Source organism: Urocitellus parryii, chromosome 6, assembly GCF_045843805.1.
Source record: "Urocitellus parryii isolate mUroPar1 chromosome 6, mUroPar1.hap1, whole genome shotgun sequence".
Taxonomy (NCBI): domain Eukaryota; kingdom Metazoa; phylum Chordata; class Mammalia; order Rodentia; family Sciuridae; genus Urocitellus; species Urocitellus parryii.
The window spans coordinates 89,812,136-89,833,769 of NC_135536.1; the positions used below are offsets into that span (position 1 = coordinate 89,812,136).

The 21,634-nt window shown below is 36.6% G+C and overlaps 1 protein-coding gene and 1 pseudogene across 3 annotated transcripts in view; both read left to right on the top strand.

Annotated features, from left to right (window-relative positions):
* The window catches only part of Snap23 (synaptosome associated protein 23), a 44,333-nt gene that overhangs the window by 15,894 nt on the left and 6,805 nt on the right, over positions 1 to 21,634 (top strand). Inside the window, exons 2-7 of one of the 3 annotated variants that reach the window (XM_026390896.2) lie at positions 7,873 to 7,975; positions 9,032 to 9,073; positions 9,481 to 9,529; positions 10,230 to 10,347; positions 17,339 to 17,371; positions 20,495 to 20,653. In XM_026390896.2, the coding sequence (XP_026246681.1) occupies positions 7,919 to 7,975; positions 9,032 to 9,073; positions 9,481 to 9,529; positions 10,230 to 10,347; positions 17,339 to 17,371; positions 20,495 to 20,653 (458 nt within the window). In that variant the 5' untranslated portion in view covers positions 7,873 to 7,918. Of the gene's footprint in view, positions 1 to 7,872; positions 7,976 to 9,031; positions 9,074 to 9,480; positions 9,530 to 10,229; positions 10,348 to 17,338; positions 17,372 to 20,494; positions 20,654 to 21,634 lie in introns of those variants that run through there. The other 2 variants (XM_026390915.2, XM_077800274.1) reach the window with 2 other exon arrangements.
* Positions 2,252 to 3,106, top strand: LOC113184288 (mediator of RNA polymerase II transcription subunit 28 pseudogene; annotated as a pseudogene).

The window sequence follows — 21,634 nt, forward strand, 5'->3', positions numbered from 1 at the left end:
ATTATAGGTGTGTACCACCATGCCTGGCTTGTAATTTCATTTCATTCTTTTATTTTTAATATCTGAGGATGCTAATTGTTGATAGGAAAGTTAGAGAAAGAAGATGCACTGGTGGTGAGGGGTAATGACAAAAGATTGTTATAAATTCTCTATTCCAAGCTAAGTTCTCTGTTCTCTTCATAGGATCCTATTTTGATCTTTTTTTTTTAAAGTATTTTTAGTTGTAGATGGAACACAATACCTTAATTTTATTTTATTTACTTATATATTTTTTTTTAAAGAGAGAGGGAGAGAGAGAATTTTTTTAATATTTATTTTTTAGTTTTCGGCGGACACAACATCTTTGTTTGTATGTGTGCTGAGGATCGAACCCAGGCCGCACGCATGCCAGGGGAGTGCGCTACCGCTTGAGCCACATCCCCAGCCCTATTTTTTTTTATTTATTTTTATGTGGTACTGAGGATTAAACCCTCGAGGCAAGCACTCTACCACTGAGCTACAACCTCAGCCCTTGTCTACTTTTTAGAACTCTTTTCATAAAAATATTAAGAACTTGTTCAGACCCCACTAGAACCCATTCCTGCCACCAAATATGTTCTGCTATTATTATTTTTAGACTTTTATCGATTGAAATTGTTGATTATCCATAGTCCCACAAATTATATTTACTGTGTTTGCCACCTGGAAGACTTCTCTTATATGAACTAGGATCTAGAATTTATTGCTTGTCTTTGTTTTCTTTGGTCTTATAAATCTACTTTCTTTGTTGTCTTAGCTATCATATTTTATGATAAAAACAAATGTATGAAATTTAAAATATAACTTCATGGTAAACTACTTGGAAAATTGGGAAAAGAAGAAAAGCCATTCCTAGTTCTGTGAATACCTCCACAGCCATTGACAGTATTTTGATTACTTCCCTGCTAAACTTTTTTCTACTTAGGTTTTATTTCCATTGTAATTTTAGCACATTATTTTTTTAGTCCATCTTTGTTTACCTTATATTCTAGTCGTCATAACTTTAGTCCTTTTTGTGGTTTGTGTCATTTTGTTCCTTGTTTGCCCAGTCTTAGCCAGAAAAACAACATTTAAGGCGTATTTTATTTTATTTTTTAGACATACAAAGCTAATATATATAAATATACAGATATAGGTATCTATATATATATATACATACAATATGCAATATATGTATATATGCATGTATACACACACATATATACATATATATAGAGAGAGAGACACCCTTTTTTTAGACACAGAGGTGTCTAACAGGAAACTTGGTTTAATGTTAACCTGTGTGATATTTGTCTTGATGTGTACAGTCTCATGACTGCCATGAAAAGAGATGTGTAGTCTATACAATATCATCAGCTTTAATATTCAAATTTAGCGGGACAGATGGAACAATGAATAGTTAGTAACTGTTATTCTCAGTTACTTTCATCATAAGTGTCACTCAGTACTTTTAATAATGTCAACAATTTAACATTGTTGCTTAACTTTTATTTTGCCTATTGTTTCTGCTTCAGTAGTAATATTCTAATGCTTATGGAACACCAAACATATGCCGGGTGACTTGCTAAGCCCTTTGTATAGATCATCTATTTTTTTTTCTTCCAGTACTGAAGATTGAACCTAGGATTGAACCCACTGAGCTACATCCCTAGCCCTTTTTATTTTTTATTTTGAGACAGGGGTTGCCCAAACTGGCCTTCAAACTTGTGATCCTCATGCCTCAACCTTTGAGTCCCTGGGATTATAGGCATGTGCCATCATTCATAGCTGTTTTCCTTCACCCAGTTTTAAAAAAGAAGTTAAGAAAGTTAAATTGGGAGTCATCTAGTAAGTCTAGCTAGTTTTGTTACACTCTAGCAGATTTGCAAAGACCAGTGAGTCTGGGGAGTATTTTTCCTTGTCAGTCTTCATCCTTCTTAAAATTTTGCTTTGTCTCTTCTTAATTTTATTTATTTGTGGTGCTGGGGATAACTCAGAGCCTTATGCATGCAAGGCAAGCACTCTACCTACTGAGCTATAACTCCAGCCCTCTTCTTAATTTTATATACCATAATCATGTAGTTAACACTCTCAGGCATCCAAAGAAAAACCTTCAGCAGCTGTGTCCTAATGTTGGCATGTCAAATACATGAGAACTTTAGAGATTCTGGATCTTTACTTTGTATGTCATCTCTTTAGGGAATTAAAAAAAAAAAAGAAGAAGAAGAAGAAGAAGAAGAAGAAGTAGTAATAGTTTAAGCAGAACTTTGAGTTCACTGACCTCACTGTCGTTATCAAGAGTAATTCTTCACATCTACCTCCCAATTTCATCTGCATTTTTTTGGGTACTTAAAAGGCCTGACTCTTGAGTGGGCCATGTCCTGCCACGACAGACGTGCCATTGCCATTGAGTCCCAAGGACTCAAAGGCTGAGACATGAGGATCACAAGTTTGAGGCCTCCACTGGGTGCTATGCCCCACCCCCTGCAACCCCCATGGGGACTCCTGGGCCAGGCTTCGCTTCTTCAGGCAGCGCCTGGCACACTGAAAACTTCTAGCAGCACCTTGTTGGATGAGTTGGAGTCGTCGTTTGAGGCTTGCTTTGCTTCTTTGTCAGGATTATGTCAATGGCACCAATCAGGAAGAAATTCGAACTGGTGTTGATCAGAAGTTTCTGGATATCGCAAGACAGACAGAATGCTTTTTTCTACAAAAAAGATTGCAGTTGTTTGTCCAGAAACCAGAGCAAGTTATCAAAGAGGACATCTCAGAACTAAGGAATGAGTTGCAGTGGAAAGTTGCGCTGGTGCAAAAGCACTTGACAAAGCTGAGGCATTGACAGCAGGTGCTGGAGGATATCAGTGTGCAACACAAAAAGCCGGCCGAAGTCCCTCGGCCCCCTTGGCCTACCTGGAACAAGCATCTGCCAATATTCCTGTACCTTTGAAGCAGACCTGAGAGAGGTCTGGCCTACAGGGTAGCCTGTTGCAGACAGTTCCTCTAGACCTCTCTGTGTGGACATGGCATTTTAGAACAACTATTTGCCAGAGAATGAGTTGGTGTTAATTTTATTTCCACCTAAAAATTTCCCTAATTTTTATGAGCTATTAATTACTTGAGTACTTTATAAAATGCTTGGTAGACAAAGTGAGGTTTCATTTTGTCTATAGCAAAGTTTAGACTATTAGTTTGCCACAGGGTTTTGTTTTGTTTTTTCCCCTTGGCCTTTTGCTCCTTTTTAAAATTTTATGTAGTTTGCTTTGTCTATAGCAAAGTTTAGACTATTAGTTTGCCACAGGGTTTTGTTTTTTTTTTTCCCCCTTGGCCTTTTGCTCCTTTTAAAAATTTTATGTAGTTTATATATAGTTCCCCCCCCCTCCGGTTGTTAGTTTGTTTTAATCTGAGGGGAAAAATTAAAGTAGTCCTGGAATCTGGGGAGAAAGAATTTGGTTTTAGGCCTTTTACGGTTACTACACATCCATGGTAGTAGAGAAAAATATCTAAATTTGCTGTCTCAAGACTTTGAACTACCTCAAGAAGAATCTAATGCAACATTTGTAATGCTTCCATAGCAGTACAGAGTGCAGATATTTTGTAAATATGACAGAAATAAAGGTTAAACTATGCTAGGTTAGTGTAGTAATATTATAGTAGATCCTTAAGTTGATGCTGCCTTTTGTTTGGCTGAGTTTATGTGTTGTGTGAGTTTATGTGTTGTGTGGTGTTTGCTGTCTTGAGGGAGCTGTATTAGGAGCACAACATGCTGGAGGCCTCGTAGTAATGAACCAGTGTGAGTAACAGAGCAGACCCAGTCTCCCTAGTGTGACAGCTGGCACACAAGTGATGGACAAGGGGTCAAAGCTTGGTCTGATTCTTTTTCTTTTGAGTTTTGTTTTGTTTGCTTGTGATTTTGTTTTACTTTTTGGAGAAAAGGCAGTTTACATGAAGGACAGTTCTTGCTCAGTGGATTTGATTCTAAGAGCCTAGGGCTTTGGGATGGAGGGTGACCTGCAGAGTGAATGAACCCCAGCTCCTCACCTCCACAGAGAGCATGTGAGTCCTCTGTGGGGAAGATATTTTGCTGATTTGTCAGAAGAGGTTTTCTTTTCTCCATTTTACGAAACTCTTAGATTATATCCCTCAGCCAGTACAAACACTCCTCTGTCTTCTGAATAGTCAGTAGGTCTGTGGCTGTGTCTTGGTTCATTTTGTCCTTTCCAACCCTGAAGATCCCTCCCCATGTGCCTCGATATGCACTCATGTTCCTAGTGTGGCCTGGATGCTACCTGGTCCACAAAGACTCTACTCCATTCCAGGGCACAGGACTTTTATTCCTTCCACTGTCTTGTGGGTTAGTGAATTTTTTTGTGCCCCTTGCAGCATTGTATGCTCATGGCAATAAGCATCACTCCCCTGGAATATACAGGAACATGTGTTTTGTACTCACTTTGTATATACATTATTCATTTTGTTTGTGAGCTGTGAGGATGATAGTTGGTTTGTGGATCTATGACCTGTGATGACTAGCCTGAGGCCAGTGTATCTCCCCTTGGTTGGAGTGTATAGGTCAAAACTTAAAAGTTATTTTTTACTCATAGGGTTTTAACCTGGTCATCTCATGCTAGTTAGAAGCTCTGATTGGCAGCTTTAAGTTTCCTGATTAAAAGCCTAAATAAATGCCCAGCGTGATGGCACACACCTGTAATCCCAGTGGCTCCGGAGGCTGAGGCAGGAGGATTGTGGGTTCAAAGCCAGCCTCAGCAAAAGCCAGGTGCTGAGCAACTCAGTGAGACTGTGTCTCTAAATAAAATATAAAATTGGGCTGGGGATGTGGCTCAGTAGTTGAATGCCCCTGAGTTCAATCGCTGGTATCTCCCCCCACATCCCCCCCACCCCAGCAAAACTAAGTTTGAGGCAGTCTTTCAATGATAAAAGTGTTTTTGGTAAAATGATGAGAAACTGTTCGACTTGGTGCTTAATGAAAATGTTTTTAATGGATGTATATATAAGTTATTGTCATTTCTTTATATTAATTCAGAAGTTATCTGTCAAATAAATAATGATTTAAAAGAAAAAAAAAAAAAAGAAGGCCTGACTCTTGGAATCAGGCCTTTGTTGTACTGGGACATTCTACCACTGAGCATCATTCCTAGCCCTTTTTAAATTTTGTTTTGAGACAGAATCTCACTAAATTGTCCAGTTTGGCCTCAAACTTGTGATCCTCTTGGCTAATCCTTCCAAGTCATTGGATTACAGGCTTGTGCCACTGTGTTTAGCACACTTAATTAAACCTTAAAATGGCCAGGCACAGTGGCACACACCTGTAATCCCAGAAAGTGGGGGGCATGTAGGGAGAAGGTGCTGAGGCAGACAGATTGCAAGTTTAATACCAGCCTCAGCAATTTAGTGAGACCCTTAGTAAGTTATCAAGATCTTGTCTCAAAATAAAAAGGGTTGGGGATATAACTCAGTGGTAAATTGCCTCTGGTTCAATCCCTAGTACCTTAAAACATTTATTTGGAACAGTAGAATTATGAAAAGGATTCTGATTGTGTTGCCTTCTTCCATTTGACATGTATTTGGTCATCAAAGATGATTCTATTAAAAGTAGAAATTGGTAGTACATCTAGTACTAGTACCACTAGGATTAGTAATATTCCTTACTAAAAGTGATTGAAAAGGTTTGGGTACTTTTGTTTGTTTTTGTTTTGCTGTGTTGGAGGTTGAACCCAGGACCTTGAACATGCTAGGCAAGTGCTCTGCCACTGAGCTATACTACCATCCTCTACTGAAAAGGTTTGTATCTGACCAGCAAGCTGTTCATGTAAAAATAGTTTTTGGTTCCTGATTCTAGTGGTGGTTTGCAGTCTTTGTACTGCAGTTAAATGTATCTTTGTTCCTAAGAGTCACTTTACTTTGAAAGTACACCCTGTTTCTCTATTTATTTGTTCATTTAGCACATTTTCAGAGTAGCGATACTGTCAGATCTTGTTAGGTGTTAGAGATACAAAGATACAACAATTACTCTCCAAGAGTTGTGCCTTACCTGGGTTATTAGGTTTTCTGTTTATCAGTGATTAGTGCATAGCAGGGTTTCTCACCTCAGCCCTTTAGCATTTTGGCTGGGATCATTCTTTGTTAAAGAACTTTCACCAAAAGTGTTAAAGGGTGTTTAGTAGCTTCCCTTTCCTCTGTCCACTAGATAGAAGCCAGTAACATCCCCACCCTTCAAGTTGTGACCAAGACTGATTCTAAAATGTGAACCAGACTTTATCTTGGTCACTGACAGAGCTTTGATAAATTAGTTTTCAAAAATTTAATATAAAGCTAGTAAATGTAAAGATAAAAAGAACCTAGAGCCATCCCACAGTGCTTATTACTTATGTGACTTCTTGTAATAGTGGAACTGAATAATACCTAACCAAATGTTTTATTTTTTAAGTTGAATGTCTACAGGTTTTTTTTGTTGTTGTTGTTTCTGAGTTACTGTGTATTAGAGAAATATCGTTTGTTTTCTTAGAAACTTCAATAAAACGACACATAATACAAATAATTGGATGACAGCAGTCTTTCATAATAAAAACCTTAGCTCTTTTCTGAGTGCTTTATACCCTTTCTTTGTTAAGAATGAAAAATAAGGGGAGGGTTGGGAGGGGTTTTGAGGGTAGGAAAGATGATAGAATGAGTTGGACCTCATTACTAGGTGCATGTATGATTGCATGAATGGTGTGTCTCTACATCACGTACAGCCAGAAAATTGAAATGTTGCACTCCATTTGTGTATGATGAATTAAAATGCATTCTGCTGTCATGTACAACTAAGTAGAACAAATAAAAAAAAAAAAAGAATGTGGGGCCGGGGTTGTTGCTCAGCGGTAGAGCACTCACCTAGCATGTGCGCACCCTGGGTTCAGTCCTCAGCACCGCATAAAATTAAATAAAGATATTGTGTCCAATTACAACTAAAAAAATAAATACTTTAAAAAAAGAATGAAAAATATTTCATTTCCTCCTATGACTATCTTGGACAAGTGGCATATTTTAGAAATGAATCCTGTGTTCTTCATTCACAACACTTTGAAATATGTTACTTTCCTTACTTAGACTTTATTCAGACAACATATAAAGAACATTGTACAATCAAGAATAATTCTCCTCCTCCTCCTCCTCCTCCTCCTCCTCTCTTTCTCTCTTCCTTTCTTCCTCTCTTTATTTTGTGTGTGTGGTACTAGAGATTTAACCCAGGGGTGCTCTACCACTGAATGACACCCCCTGCACTGCCCCTTACCTCCTGCCTTTTTTTTTCTTTTTGAGACAAGATTTTGAAGTTGCCCAGATTGGCCTTAAAATTGATTCTCCTGTCCCAGCCTCTAGAATCGCTGGAATTACAGGCATGTGCCACCATACTTAAGAGTTAATTTTTTTTTTTTAGAGAGAGAGAGAGAGAGAGAGAGAGAGAGAGAGAATTTTTTTTTAATATTTATTTTTTAGTTTTCGGTGGACACAACATCTTTGTTGGTATGTGGTGCTGAGGATCGAACCCGGGCCGCACGCATGCCAGGTGAGCGCGCTACCGCTTGAGCCACATCCCCAGCCCTTAAGAATTAATTTTAATAGTCTCTTGGAGCTTGCCTTCCAATCGGATGCCTTGTTTTTCAAAGTAGAGGGAAAGAGTACTTCACCTGTATTTCAGGTTCACCCTTGATGCTAACTACCATTAAACATCCGCTTTTCCTCTCTTAGCCTTAATTTCTATGATTTAGATAGACAGGTAGATAAAGAGATCAGATATTTATCCTGTCTGCCTATGAACCCAAATTTTGTAAATCCATGCTCTTTGCTCAAACAAATGTTCATGTATCCTTATTCTTATAGATTATCTACATTTACATTTCTGTGCCTGATAGAATTTCGATTCATCATGGATAATATGTCATCAGAAGAGATTCAACTGAGGGCTCACCAGGTTACTGATGAGGTAAATGTTTTTACTTAGAATGAGTAATTGATTCCACTTCAGTTTCACAATGGAGGGGTGAGAGGATCTTCTTAGTGATCATTTTGGATTCTTCTATGTTGCTTACATCAAAGAATTCCTTTGCCCCATAGTGCCATTACTAGCTCCTTTTTCCTCCAACTCACCAAAAAACTATATAGGTAAAAACAATTTAAAGAATTTTTTTTTTAAGGTAAATCATTACTTACTTGCATTCTGGAAGGAATTCTGGACACTTTTTTTTTTTTTTTTTTTTTTAGAAGAGAGAGATGGAGAGAGAATTTCAACATTTTATTTTTCAGTTATTGGCGGACACAACATCTTTTTTGTATGTGGTGCTGAGGATCGAACCCGGGCCGCACGCATGCCAGGCGAGTGCGCTACCGCTTGAGCCACATCCCCAGCCCCCCTTTTTTTTTTAACATTTTTTTTTTTTGAGACAAGGTCTCACTAGGTTGCTTACAGTCTCCCTAAATTGCTGAGGCTGGCTTTGAACCTGCGATCCTCCTGCCTCTTGAGCTGCTGGGATTACAGGCATGTGTGCCACCATGCCTGGTGGGACTTTGGTTTTTGTTTAACAGTTTCCTGGTATCTGTGTAATATACTTCGATTTCTACCTACATTAAATTTTTTTTTTTTTTTTTTTTTTTTTTTTTTTAGAGAGAGAGAGAGAGAGAGAGAACTTTTTAATATTTATTTTTTAGTTTTCGGCGGACACAACATCTTTGTTGGTATGTGGTGCTGAGGATCGAACCCGGGCCGCACGCATGCCAGGCAAGCGCGCTACCGCTTGAGCCACATCCCCAGCCCCCTACATTAAATTTTTATGAACCCTGTCAATGTCGCATTTCTCTTAAGAAGTACCTGGTAGGAAGAAAATTACTAAAAGAGTGGTGGCCAGAGTTCTTTGTTTTGTTATGAAGGGATGGGCTGGCAGTTTTTAAAAATAGAGTAGCATCATGAATATGACCTGCAATCAGATTTTTTTCTATACATTTTGCACAATTTGAAATACTAAAAATCTGTATTTTTTCGTAGTCTCTGGAAAGTACAAGAAGAATCCTGGGTTTAGCCATTGAGGTAAGAAGTGTTTAATCATTAAGCATAGAAATTTATAGGAGGGATCCTAGCAGCACTAGCTGGAATTGGTGTTGAAGGGTATCATGTCAATACACTTTATTATTTTAAACCAGCAATTGCTAAAATTGTCAAACCATGCACAAACGGGCCTTTTCAGTTTTCCCTTTTGATAGTATTGAAATATGACAGGGAAGATGCATTCACCATGAGTTTGTGACCTAATTATTTTGGGGGTTAATATGTTAAAGTGTGTTGGTTTAAGATCACTATTTCTATCTGTAGCTCTAATCCTCTGAGAACGTGGGTTTCTAAATGATTCTTTCTTGCTCTTTGTCAACTCTTATAGGTTTTGTTTCTGTTATTTTGAGTTTGTTTTGTTTTACTATCAGCTTCCCCCCTTCTTTTAGTCTCAGGATGCAGGAATCAAGACCATCACTATGCTGGATGAGCAAGGGGGTGAGTTGAAGTCATTAGCAGAAACTCTTTATTTTCACTTACTGTGCTAAAAAAACCCTGTCAAATTACCTACTTATAAATTTCAGCTTTTGGAAATGCCTTCTTTTTGTAAAATAAGAGTGATATTTTTCTTAATTGTTTTATAATTTGAATTATATCATGTTCGTAGCTGGTTTGGAATGAGAGACAGCAGTGCCTAACTGTATACCAAGTATGTGTTAGGCCAGTGTGGCTTATTGTGTGCATTGGTTATATATACCTTAGATATTATGATACTCTTGCATCATCTTCAGAAATCAAGTCCTATAACAGGCCTAAATTCTGATGAGCTTAGAAATATTTAATTTGAGCTGGCCTTAGGTAATCTGGTCTAATTTTTATTAGTCTTATAACAGCCCTCAGATTTTGAGCCTATTAAGTGAAGGGAATCTGGTCTGGGCAAAGAAAAGTTGGTTTTAAGAGTTTTTCTTTGAACAGTTTTCTTTAGTACAATTTTTTCCACATTGAGATGCCAAGTACCTTAGGATCAAGATGTAAAAGATTATTTTCATGTTAATAATTTCTAATACTAATATGACTTCTGACTCTAATATGTTCACTGTGGTGAGTTATTGGTAGATTTGAGGTTGAATTTGCTGCTCTATAATTCTGATTAACACTGAATGCAACACAAAACTTAATCTTCACAACTCATTCTTAGAACAACTAAACCGAATAGAAGAAGGCATGGACCAAATAAATAAAGACATGAGAGAAGCAGAGAAGACTTTAACAGAGCTCAACAAGTGCTGTGGCCTTTGTGTCTGCCCATGTAATAGGTGAGTTGATAAATCAAGACCTTTTGAAAATGTATAAATGACAGTGTACCTGCCCTCCACTCCTCAGATTAAGTCAGAAGTATGACAGGGTCTGTGTTGGTCAGCTTTGTGTCACTGTGACCAAAATATCTGACCAGAACAATTTGGAGGAGGAAAAGTTACATTTGGCTCATGGTTTCAGAGGTTTAGTCCATATCATGCTGCTTCTATTGCTCTGGGCCCAAGGTGAGGCAGAATATCATGTTGGAATATGACAGGGAAGATGAATTCACCATGAGTTTGTGACCTAATTATTTTGGGGGTTAATATGTTAAGTGTGTTGGTTTAAGATCGCTAGTTCTGTCTGTAGGTCTAATCCTCTTTAAGAATGTGGGTTTCTAAATGATTCTTTCTCGATCTTTGTCAACTCTTGCAGGAATACTACTCACCTCATGGTGGCTGGGAAGCAGAGAGTGGGGAAGGACATCAGGGAAGATGAACCCTTTCAGGGCTAGCCCCCAGTGACCTATCTTTTCCAGTCATATCCCACCTACCTACAGTTACCATCTAGTTAGTCCATTCAAACTGGGATGGACTAATTAGGTCATAGCCCTCATAATCCAGTCATTTTTACCTTTGAACTTCCTGTATTTACACAGGAGCTTTTGTGAAACACTTAATATTCAAACTGTAATAGGGCCTAAATGAGGAACTTTGTTATAGACAAACTTAAGATATTTCTCTTTCAATCAGATCAAACTTTTCATGTAAATAGGCATGTTCTTGGAAACTGTGGCTTAATTTGACTTATTCTGATGTCCAGTTTCAATTTCTATATGAAAAGATTGGAGAAATATGTATACCCAGATGACAAGAACAGGGTGAAATTATTGCCTTTTCCTTTCAAACAAGAAGGGTTAACAAAATACAAATTCTATAGTAGGCACATGAGAAATGGCTAAGGGAGTAAAGGATTTGGACCCTGTTTTCAAAAGACTTATCATGTGGCTGAATATATGAGAAAGCATAGCAGAAAATATATAAATCTTGTGTTAGATCATATGGTATCTACTAAGGCTAGGAATATAGAACTAATAAAGGTTAGGTTAGGGAACATCTTATAGAAGAGATAGGACATGAGTTGGGTTTTGAGTGATTAGAAGGATTTGGATGAACATAGAGGAAGTGGGTGCTGGGAATATAGCTCAGTGGGAGTTCCAAGGTTCAATTCCCAGCACCAAACCAAACAAAACATGAAGTGAGAAGGAGGGCATTTCCTGTGGAAAGTACAAAGTAAACAACAGTAAGGAAGAGATGGGAAGTAGAAATAAGATTTAAGTAGATAGCAGATGAACTTATATACCAAACTAAGAACTTGGTAGATTGCAAACTAAGAACTTGGTAGATTGACATTTATGAATACACACTAGGAGACTAGTTAAAAACCTTTTATTAGTGAGGCCTGTAAAGTAAGACTTTAACCATAAAATTAGAGAAAAAATTGTGAATCAAAGATTCACAATTTATTTTAAATTCACATTTATTTTAAATTGACTATTGCTTATGAAGAGGGAAGAATCAAAAAAGACACTAAAGATTTGGAGTCTCTAGTAAACCAGGAGATGGAAAGTCTTCAACCCATTTATGTACAATGTATGAGATTATGCTTGATACAAGGAATTCATTCTTTTTGGTTACTACTGTGAATGTTACATTCTCTACTTAGCCCTGGGTAAACCAAACTTCATGTTGTTGATGAATATTGTATGTATTCAGACTAAGAAGAAGTTTGGACTTCTGTTAGAAGGAGCTCATCTTTGTTCTTAAAAAGCAATTAACAAGGGCTGCGGGTAGTGGCTCAGCCATAGAGCCTTTGTCTACCATGTGCGAGGCCCTGGGTTCTATCCTCAGTACCACATATAAATAAATAAATAAAGGTATTATGTCCAACAACAACTTAAAAAATAAATAAATGGTTTTTTAAAAAAATTTTTTAGTTGTAGATAAACACAGTGTCTTTATTTTTATGTGGTGCTGAGGATCAAACCCAGTGCCTCACACATTCGAGGCAAGCCCTTTACCACTGAGCTACAGCCCCAGCCCCAAATAATTGTTTTTTTTAAAAAAGCAATTAACAAAAACAATTTTGAACTATCCTCTAGTTGAAATAGCAGTGCCTGCAGGTTGAATGATTAATTGCTGCAAATATTTATTTTTAAGGAGTTTCATAAACATTAGTAGTTCCATCTTGTTGTCTCAATTGGTATGATAAACCAAGAATGGCATACAAAGGTTTACAAATACTTCAGTGTTTTTACTCCTCAAGAGTTGGAAATGGAGGACCTTATGTTAATCTTTCATAATTGCTTGCTGGACTGTTTTAGTTTTTGTTTTGGTCATGAGAATTTAAGATTTCAATGTTCTTCCTAGCCTTGTCCATTGGCTTCCTATTTTAACACAAGTCTGTTGACCCGTTTCAACCTTGGTTGACTCTCTGAAAGTCCATATTTTAGTAACTATGATTTATCATTCAGGGTTTAGCTGATTACTTTAAGCAAACAAATTATAAGTGCACAGATTATGGGAGTCAAACTCTGAACTATGTTTTGCATATTCCTGTCTTTCTCCTGTGTTCCTTATACCCTCTTGGAAGAGTGAGGAGGGAGTAAGATTAATTTCCTTCAGATTAGATGTTAGAAGAACAGAGAGGAAGAAGTCCTCTCTAGAGTCTAGAGCAAGATCAGCTTTAAGTCATGGGTTGATAATAGAAAGGGCACTGAATCCTAAAATGGCCAAAGTTCATAGAAAGTGGGAAATGGAGTTATATAAGTATTCATTTTATTTCTCTTTTATATCACAGCCAAGCATAGGCAAGCTTTTCTTGAACATAGGTGTGTACGGTTCTCTAGCAATCTTCAGCCTCTAACCTCAGCAGAACCCTTTATGAGTGGATTCAGAGAAGAAGGCACTTCTTTTTTTTGGGGGGGAGGGTGGGTACTGGTGATTGAACTCTGGGCCTCTTGACCAATGAGCCACATCCTCAGCCCTAATTTGTATTTTATTTAGAGACAGTGTCTCACTGAATTGCTTAGTGCCTGCCTCGCCTTTGCTGAGATGATCCTCCTGCCTCAGCTGTTGGCCACGTACCCTGGCAAGAAGGTACTTCTTAACAGCTGGAGTCAAGTGGCTTCTATAACAGAATAGGAGAGGAGAGATTAATATCCCAGTTTAAAGATGTCTGATTCTTTTTTTATATTTTTTAGTTGTAGATGGACACAATACCTTTATTTAATTTATTCTTTATATGTGGTACTGAGGATCAAACCCAAGGCCCCACACATACTAGGTGAGCGCTCTACCGCCGAGCCACAACCCCAGCCACAAGATGTCTGATTTTAATAGCCTTTCTTGGCTGGGCATGTTGGTGCTTTTCCTGTAATCTCTTTTATTTGGGAGGCTAAAGCAAGAGGATCACAAGTTCAAGTCCAACCTGGGCAATTTAGCAAGACCCTGTCTGAAAATAAATAAATTAAAAGGGCTGAGGATATAGTTCAGTAGTGGAGTGCCCTGTGTTCAATCCCCAGAACCATGAAAAAAAAACATATATATTTATTTTTTTTTTGGCCTTTTTCCCATCTATTTCCTTTGTATACACTGAGATTTTGGTTGCTTTGACATTTCTTGTTCTCAATTCTGTCTCCCATCATTCCTGCCATGTCTTCTTGATTCTTTTAATCGTATCTGATAGTCTGTTTCACTTGGGCTCAGTGTATAAACAGGCATAACATGAGCTTCTCAAAGGCAGACACAGGACCTTAATCCTTTTTTGTATAAGGCTAGTATTCTGGTAGTACTAACAACTGGTAGTAGTAATAACTCAGGTCCACATGTCTCTGTCTTTTTCTCTGTCTCATTTTGGATTGATACATAATAATTGTTAAGGTCTACAATCCTACCTGCTATTCAGAAATCTAAACTCTGAAAGCCAAGGGTTTTGTTTTTGTTTTTCTTTTCCATAATGTTGCCACAACTCATTAGGCTACAGAATACAAACTGAAACCAGACATGGTGGCACACACCTATAATCTCAGTAATTTGGAAGGCCAAGGCAGGAAGATCACAAGTTTGAGACTGGGCAACTTAGTGAGACCCTCTCTTAAAATAAAAAGGATTGGGTATGTAGCTCAGTATGTCCCTGGGTCATGAACTCTTAGTACTGCAAAATAAATAAATATAGTTAAAAAAAGAAGTAGTGCACACTTAGAATTCCATCTACTTGGGAGGCTGAGACAGAAGGATCATAAGTTTGAGGTTAGCCTCAATAACTTGGTGAGACCCTGTCTTAAAATAAAAAATATAGCTCAGTGGTGAAGCATCCCTGGTTCAATCCTCAGCACTCCACCCAAAAAAACAAGGGTGTGGGAAGGCTGAGAATATATATTGCTCAACGGCAGGTTACCTGAGAATTCATTCCCAGTTCTGCAAAAAAAAAAAAAAAAAAAAAAAAAAAGAACTGAAGCTTTAGAAAGTTTTTATCGCTCGTTTCTCATTCTTTATAGTGAGTAAACGTTTCTCCCAGGTGATATTGCCAACAGTCATAGATGCGTACAATACAATTATGTACTGACTTTCAATTTATAGTAGTATTTTTTCCTCTGGGGAAAAAAAAAAGTAAATACAGTAAGCCAGAATGTGAAAGAAAATTTGAAAGACTTCTCACATTGGTAAAACAAGCCCATGATTTAGGACTTGTTGAATTATCCTGTCTATTATACTTTGCTGGCCAATGTATTAGGAAAATCCTTGGTGAGATTCTGTAGATTTTGGAGAAGGTACAGAGCTCAACAGTATGTTCTTTAACTCACTAAGGCTGATCTGCTGCTTAGACTGATGTGTGGAAGTTATCAAAAAGTAGAGCCAATGCTGTTTTTAAATATGACATTGCTTCTCATGAAGTACAGACAGCTAAAGGTGGCTATTTGATGATGCTGGATGGCTTCCATCCTCAAGGAATAATGGTTAGCTCTCACATGGATAGATAAATATTCTGTAATGGGTTTGACTCCTCTATTTGGAACACTGCATTTACTTACCTAAATTCTTGTATGTCAAAGAAAGGGTACTAAATAAGCTTCATCCACAAAGTTACTATATACCATATAATCCAGTCAACTTGATGATATAATACAGTGACCTTTATAGACTCACTTACATTGGTAGCTTAGTACATATATCTTTTTAAAGATTTGATTTTTATTCTACACAATGGGACAAATACATACAGAGAAGTGTGTCTGTTTTAGTCTTCCCATAGTTAGAATATATGTATCTCTGTCTTTTAATTGTTAGAATGTATGGATATTGGAACCAAAGTTGGAAGTGGAATTATCTTTGAAAATTCTTTACTATGAAAACAACTACAACAAATAAATCAAGTTTCTAATAAACATTGCAAGCTTTTACAGTTAAAAATATGTAAATACAGAAGTTAAGTAAACAATGATATACTGTCATTGAACTCTATGCTACATTGCTTGACTTTGAGAAGAAAAGAATGAACCTTTTTGTTATTGATGTTTGCTGGTGTATTGCTGAATAGAAACTGTCTTGAGTAGATTTGTTCTTTCAGATGTTTTTGTTCGAAAGGATAATTGAAGCTAGGTCAGCAAATCTTTTATATAAGATATGGAAAAATAGCTTTACTTAGAAGAACTTGGAATTAGAAGCAAAATTTTTTGTTGTCATTGTTTTGTTTTTTTCCAGTGCTGGGGATTGAACTCAGGGCCTCATGTAGGCTTGACAGGTGCTTTAACACTGAGCTACATCCCCATCCCTAGGAGGAAATTGTAACTACAGATGATTTTTTCTAAGGAACTATTAGAATTTAATAAGAGACTATGAAGATTAGACTTAAAAATTTCAGATAAATGACATTAATGAACATTTGAATTCTAAAAACAAAGTTGTGTATAGTCTTTTTAAAAACTCATATTTTAATTTTTGTTCTTTTTCTATATCTATTCTTTCTTTTTTTGTTTTTTGTTTTCTCTCCTAATCCTGTATTCATTCCCTAATACCTATATTTACATTCCCCTCCACCCCTCATACTAGGGATTGAACCTTGGAAGCACTCTACCACTGAAATACATCCTCAGCCCTTATTTTTTTTTATTTTGAGACAGGGTCTTGCTAAGGGTTTGATGCTGGCCTCAAACTTGGATCCTCCTGCCTTAGCCTCCCAAATAATCCTATATTTTTTATACTAACTGATAAATTATAATTTTAATTAACAAGAGTTTAAAAAGAGGCACACCTGGGAAGTCACAGAGTAGTAAGCTGTTTGAATTCTCAGTTTAATGATTCTTAGGCAAGGTATTTTTCGTTCTTGCCTATTTTACAAGGTACTTAAAAAGTCTAACATAATGGCACCTACTTTGAAGACAAATTGGTATTTCTGAACGAATTGCTAGAGAAGTTCAAAATTGGCACAACAGGTTTTCTGTTCTAATCTTAAGTCATATTGAGGTTAAAAATTCAGCTTGGAGTGATTAAAATAATTAAAGAATTAAATTTCATTCAACAACTGAGTGATTCCTCTGTCCTACTCACTGGAGATAACAAATATCAATAAGACATACCTATGGTCCTGCCTGTTATATATATCATTACTATTTTTTTTAATGCTATGCCTTACATGATATCTGTAGATACTCAGTAAAAACTTATGTATTGAATGGCCTTGAGAAACTTGTTGGCTGATGGGAGAGTTTGACATAAAAAGATTTTTTTTAAAATTACATTGCAAATAAAATATATAATAGAAATAATTAAAATACATTTATATCTCTAAAGAAAGAGTGAGGAAGTTTCACAATATCACCCTTTAATGTTTGCTTTCTCTCATAATAATTTTTATAATTTTAGGAAAAAATATCACCATCCTAATAACATTCTGAGGAAAAATGAAATGTGCTATGTTTTAAATAGTTTTCTTGCTTTTCTTTTTATCTAGATTCTCAGATGTTGGTTGTTTCTATGAAACCAGGCAGGAATTTGAATGCATTATGTTTTTAAATCTCTAAACCTGTTTCTGTTCTGTTTGACTGGCAATTACTATTTTCTGCATTTCATTCTCTCACCTAATCTTTTCCTTTCTAATCTGCTTACTAAAAATGAAGATTTAACATCAGAAGCCGGGCTCAGTAACTGATCAAAGGGAACTTTAAGATGCAGTCTTATGGCGCAGTTTGGGCTGCTAACCTGCTACTTAAAGGTGATGCTTCAAATGGCTTTTCTGTGCATGTGCATGGTTTTGTGAATGATGGAAACTGTCTTAAAAACCGTGCTGTGGTGTGTAATGTAAAGTGAATTTGTTCTTGATGGGTGCAATCTGACAAAAGATGGACTTGACAAAAAGATCTTAATTTATGATAACTCCCTTTGATTAATGGCTCCAAAAATTAAGTTTTTGCTAACTAACTGTAATATATCCAAAATAAAAATACTCCTGAAATTTTCTAAGTTTGAAATAGATTGATCTTTGTAGAGAGCTGTGGTAGTCTAGTTCTTAATCAAAGGTAAGGGAATTGAGATTAAATGCATCGCTTATTTGATAAGACTTTGATTTCAGGATTCTGTCTCACTAAATTTCCTTACTCCTTTCTATTCCTGAATCAGGATTTCCTGATTCAAGTTTTGTTTCTAATAATTTGAATTCCCCCTGATTTAGGCCACTACCAAATCAAGGAATTAGTTAATTCTTGGATGGAATTCTCAGAAATTAATCACTAATATAGTCATCTTAAATCTTATTTGGAATAAGATGGAATATAAATTTTAAATGTTCCATGTGTACCTTTCTTTAACATGTTATTATTTGTCCCATAATTCCTATTATGTCTTATATTCGCTTACAATCATTTTATATTGAATTAATACAGAGCTTAATTTTTCATGGGTGTTAATCCTTTAGTCAGTTTACCAAATGTTTTATTTACATTTTAATGTCTTGAATCCTCCTTAATTCTGGATGTTTATAAAAATTATGAAGACAGTGATTAAATGCTTAAAAAAAAAAGCATCTGATTCCTATCCTTTGTTTGCCCTTTTCTTTTTTCCTGTCTGATCATCCAAAACACTCATACTTACTCACTCATATTACATTTGGTAATATTTGATCCTTTTCTCTTCAATATGAAAAAAATAGGTAATATATTTGGCCTTTTTTTTCCTATTTTTGTTCAGCTCATGCAAATGTTGATGGAAACCAGAACTAGAAAAAGAAGTTGTTAATGTTTTTGTGCTCATATCTTGATAATTACTGTATTTTCTTCTTTTATACAAGCTTTCTGAATTAAGGGATATTTCAAATTCTTTTTTTCAAAGTTGCTATTCTAAAATGAGACATTTAAATGGAAGAAAATGTGATAGTTAAAGAACTGACAATCAAGTATAAATCTAATGTAAATTAATATATTCATATTAATCTAAGAAAACAGAGTTTTGTTTATTTTGTTTTTATACCAGGGATTGAGCCCAAGGGAGCTTTACCACAGAGCCACATCCCCAGCCTTTTTAAAATATTTTATTTAGAAACAGGGTCTTGATGAATGTGCTTAGGGCCTCGCTAAATTGCTGAGGCTGGCTTTGAACTTTCAATCCTCCTGCCTCAGCTTTCTGAGGTACTGTGATTACAGGTATGTGCCAAGGCACCTGGCTCCAAACAGAGTTCTCAATCTCATTAAAATTTATTACATAGCTGGGCACAGTGGCACAGACCTGTAATCCAATCAATTTGGGAAGCCGAGGCAGAAAGATCACAAGTTTGAGACTAGCCTGGGTAATTTAGCAAAGTACTCTTTCAAAATTAAAAATAAGGGGGTTGGGGCTGTAGCTCATTGTACAGCACTTGCCTTGCATGTATGAGGCACTGGGTTTGATTTTCAGCACCACTTAAAAATAAATATATGAATATATTTTTTAAAAAATTAAAAATACAAACAGCTGGGGATGAGGCCCAGTAGTAGAGTACCCATGGATTCAGTCCCCAGTACCACATGCACAAAGAGTTAATCACAGAGTTGCTTAAACATTTTATCATCCTGAAGGCTAATTTCTTCACAGAAGGGGGCTGCATATTTTAGTTTGCAAAAGATAAAGTCAGGTGCATGCCTGTAATCCCAGCAGTTCGGGAGGCTGAGACAGGAGGATCGTGGGTTCAAAGCCAGACTCAGCAAAAGCAAGGCGCTAAGCAAACTCAGTGAGACACTGTCTCTAAATAAAATACAAAATAGGGTTGAGGATGTGGCTCAGTGGTTGACTGCCCCTGAGTTCAATCCCTAGTACCCCCAAAAAGAAGAAGAAGAAGAAGAAGAAGAAAAGGTAAACTCCTAAATAAAAAAGCCCTCAACAGAGAATTTGTAACTGGCACCAGTGTGGCAAGGTGGTTATTTATCAATTGATTGTTCAATTTGGAAATAACTTGTGTTTTTCCTTTATGCATTTTGCTTATTTATTATTTTTATTTTTTAAATATTTTTCTTTTAGTTGTAGATGGACACAATAACTTTATTTTATTTATTTATTTTTATGTGGTGCCTCACACATGTTAGGCGAGCACTCTACCACTGAGCCACACACAACCCCAGCCCCTTGTTTGTTTTTTAAAAAAATTCTTTTTGAAATTTTCATGCAAAACTAACACAAAACTGATCTGCCGAAACTACTTCAGTTCTAATAAGACAGAGCAAAGAACAGGGTCAAATTATTACCTACTCGGTCTTCTTACTCTATCATCCCTTTTCAACCTCAGAGATGTCTTATTTTCTTTTCCCTAGCATCCATTAACCTCTTTTCTGGAAAATGCTACAGGCTGAGGAGCCTGAAAAAATCAAATAATTGCATTTTGCTATTTGCTAACAGCTTAGTGCAGATTTAATAGTAGTAGCATTTGGGCTGTTTAAAAATGATTTAATGGTAGTGGGTTTACATCACTAATCTTTATCATATCTTCCATTACCATGGAGCTTAGTATAGATAATCTAGATTTAGCTGTTTGCAGCTTTTCTGCTAAAGGTATTAGTGTCATCCTTAAATTAACTAGCACTAATAATCACAACTCTACTTCTCCTGCTTTTGGTATGTTTCTGTACTCCTAATTCTTATATAGGACGAAGAATTTTGAGTCTGGAAAGGCGTATAAGGCAACATGGGGAGATGGCGGAGACAATTCACCTAGCAATGTAGTATCTAAGCAACCGGGCCGAGTAACAAATGGTCAACCTCAGCAACCAACTACAGGAGCAGCCAGTGGTGGATACATTAAACGGTATGCCAGCTTCTCCCAATATTTCTTCATCTTTCCTAATGAATGGCTCACTTAAGAGGTTGGGTGTAGTTGTACATGAAGCCTAATGCTCCAAACAGAAATAAAATTTATTCTGCTTTAAAAATGCATTTAACCTGGGCATGGTGGCGCACACCTGTAATCCCAGTGGCTGGGGAGGCTGAGGCAGGAAAATCACAAGTTCAAAGCCAGCTTCAGCAAAAGCGAGGTGCTAAGCAACTCAGTGAGACCCTGTCTCTAAATACAAAATAGGGCTGGGGATGTGGCTCATTGGTCAAGTGCCCCTGAGTTCAATCCCTAATACCCAGAAGAAAAAAAAAATGCATTAAAAAATCTGTCTTCTGGGGGAATAGGGAAGGATGAAGGAACTTTGGATTGTTTAGAGGGGAATGAGGGGAGGGGTGGCGCTCTGGGGATGGGAAGGACAGTAGAACAAAACAGACATTATTACCTTATGTACATACATACACTATTGGTGTGACTCTGCACCAGGTACAGCCGCCAGAGGAATGAGAAATTGTGCTCTGTTTGTGTATAATATGTCAAAATGCATTCTACTGTTGTATATAACTAATTAGAGCAAATAAAAAGAAAGAAAAAAAAATCTGTCTTCTAACAAATGTTGACCATGGTTGTTGTTCATGGATAATGAGATTGATTTCTCTATATTTTTTAAGACTTTCCAAATTACTGAAGTAGGCATATTTACTTCTACAAATAGGATATATATGTCACAAAATGTAACATCTAAAGCAGGGGTTGGCTTAATTCCTATAAAGATATCTGTAAAGGGCTGGATAGTAAATATTTCAGACTTCAGTCTATATAGTCTCTGTTACAATTACTCAGCTGTGTTAGAGAAAGTAGCCAGAGAAAATTTGTCAATAAATCAGCATAGCTGTGTTTAAAGAAAACTTTACTTACAAAAATAAGGTACCAGGACATGTTTGGCTCTTCACCTAC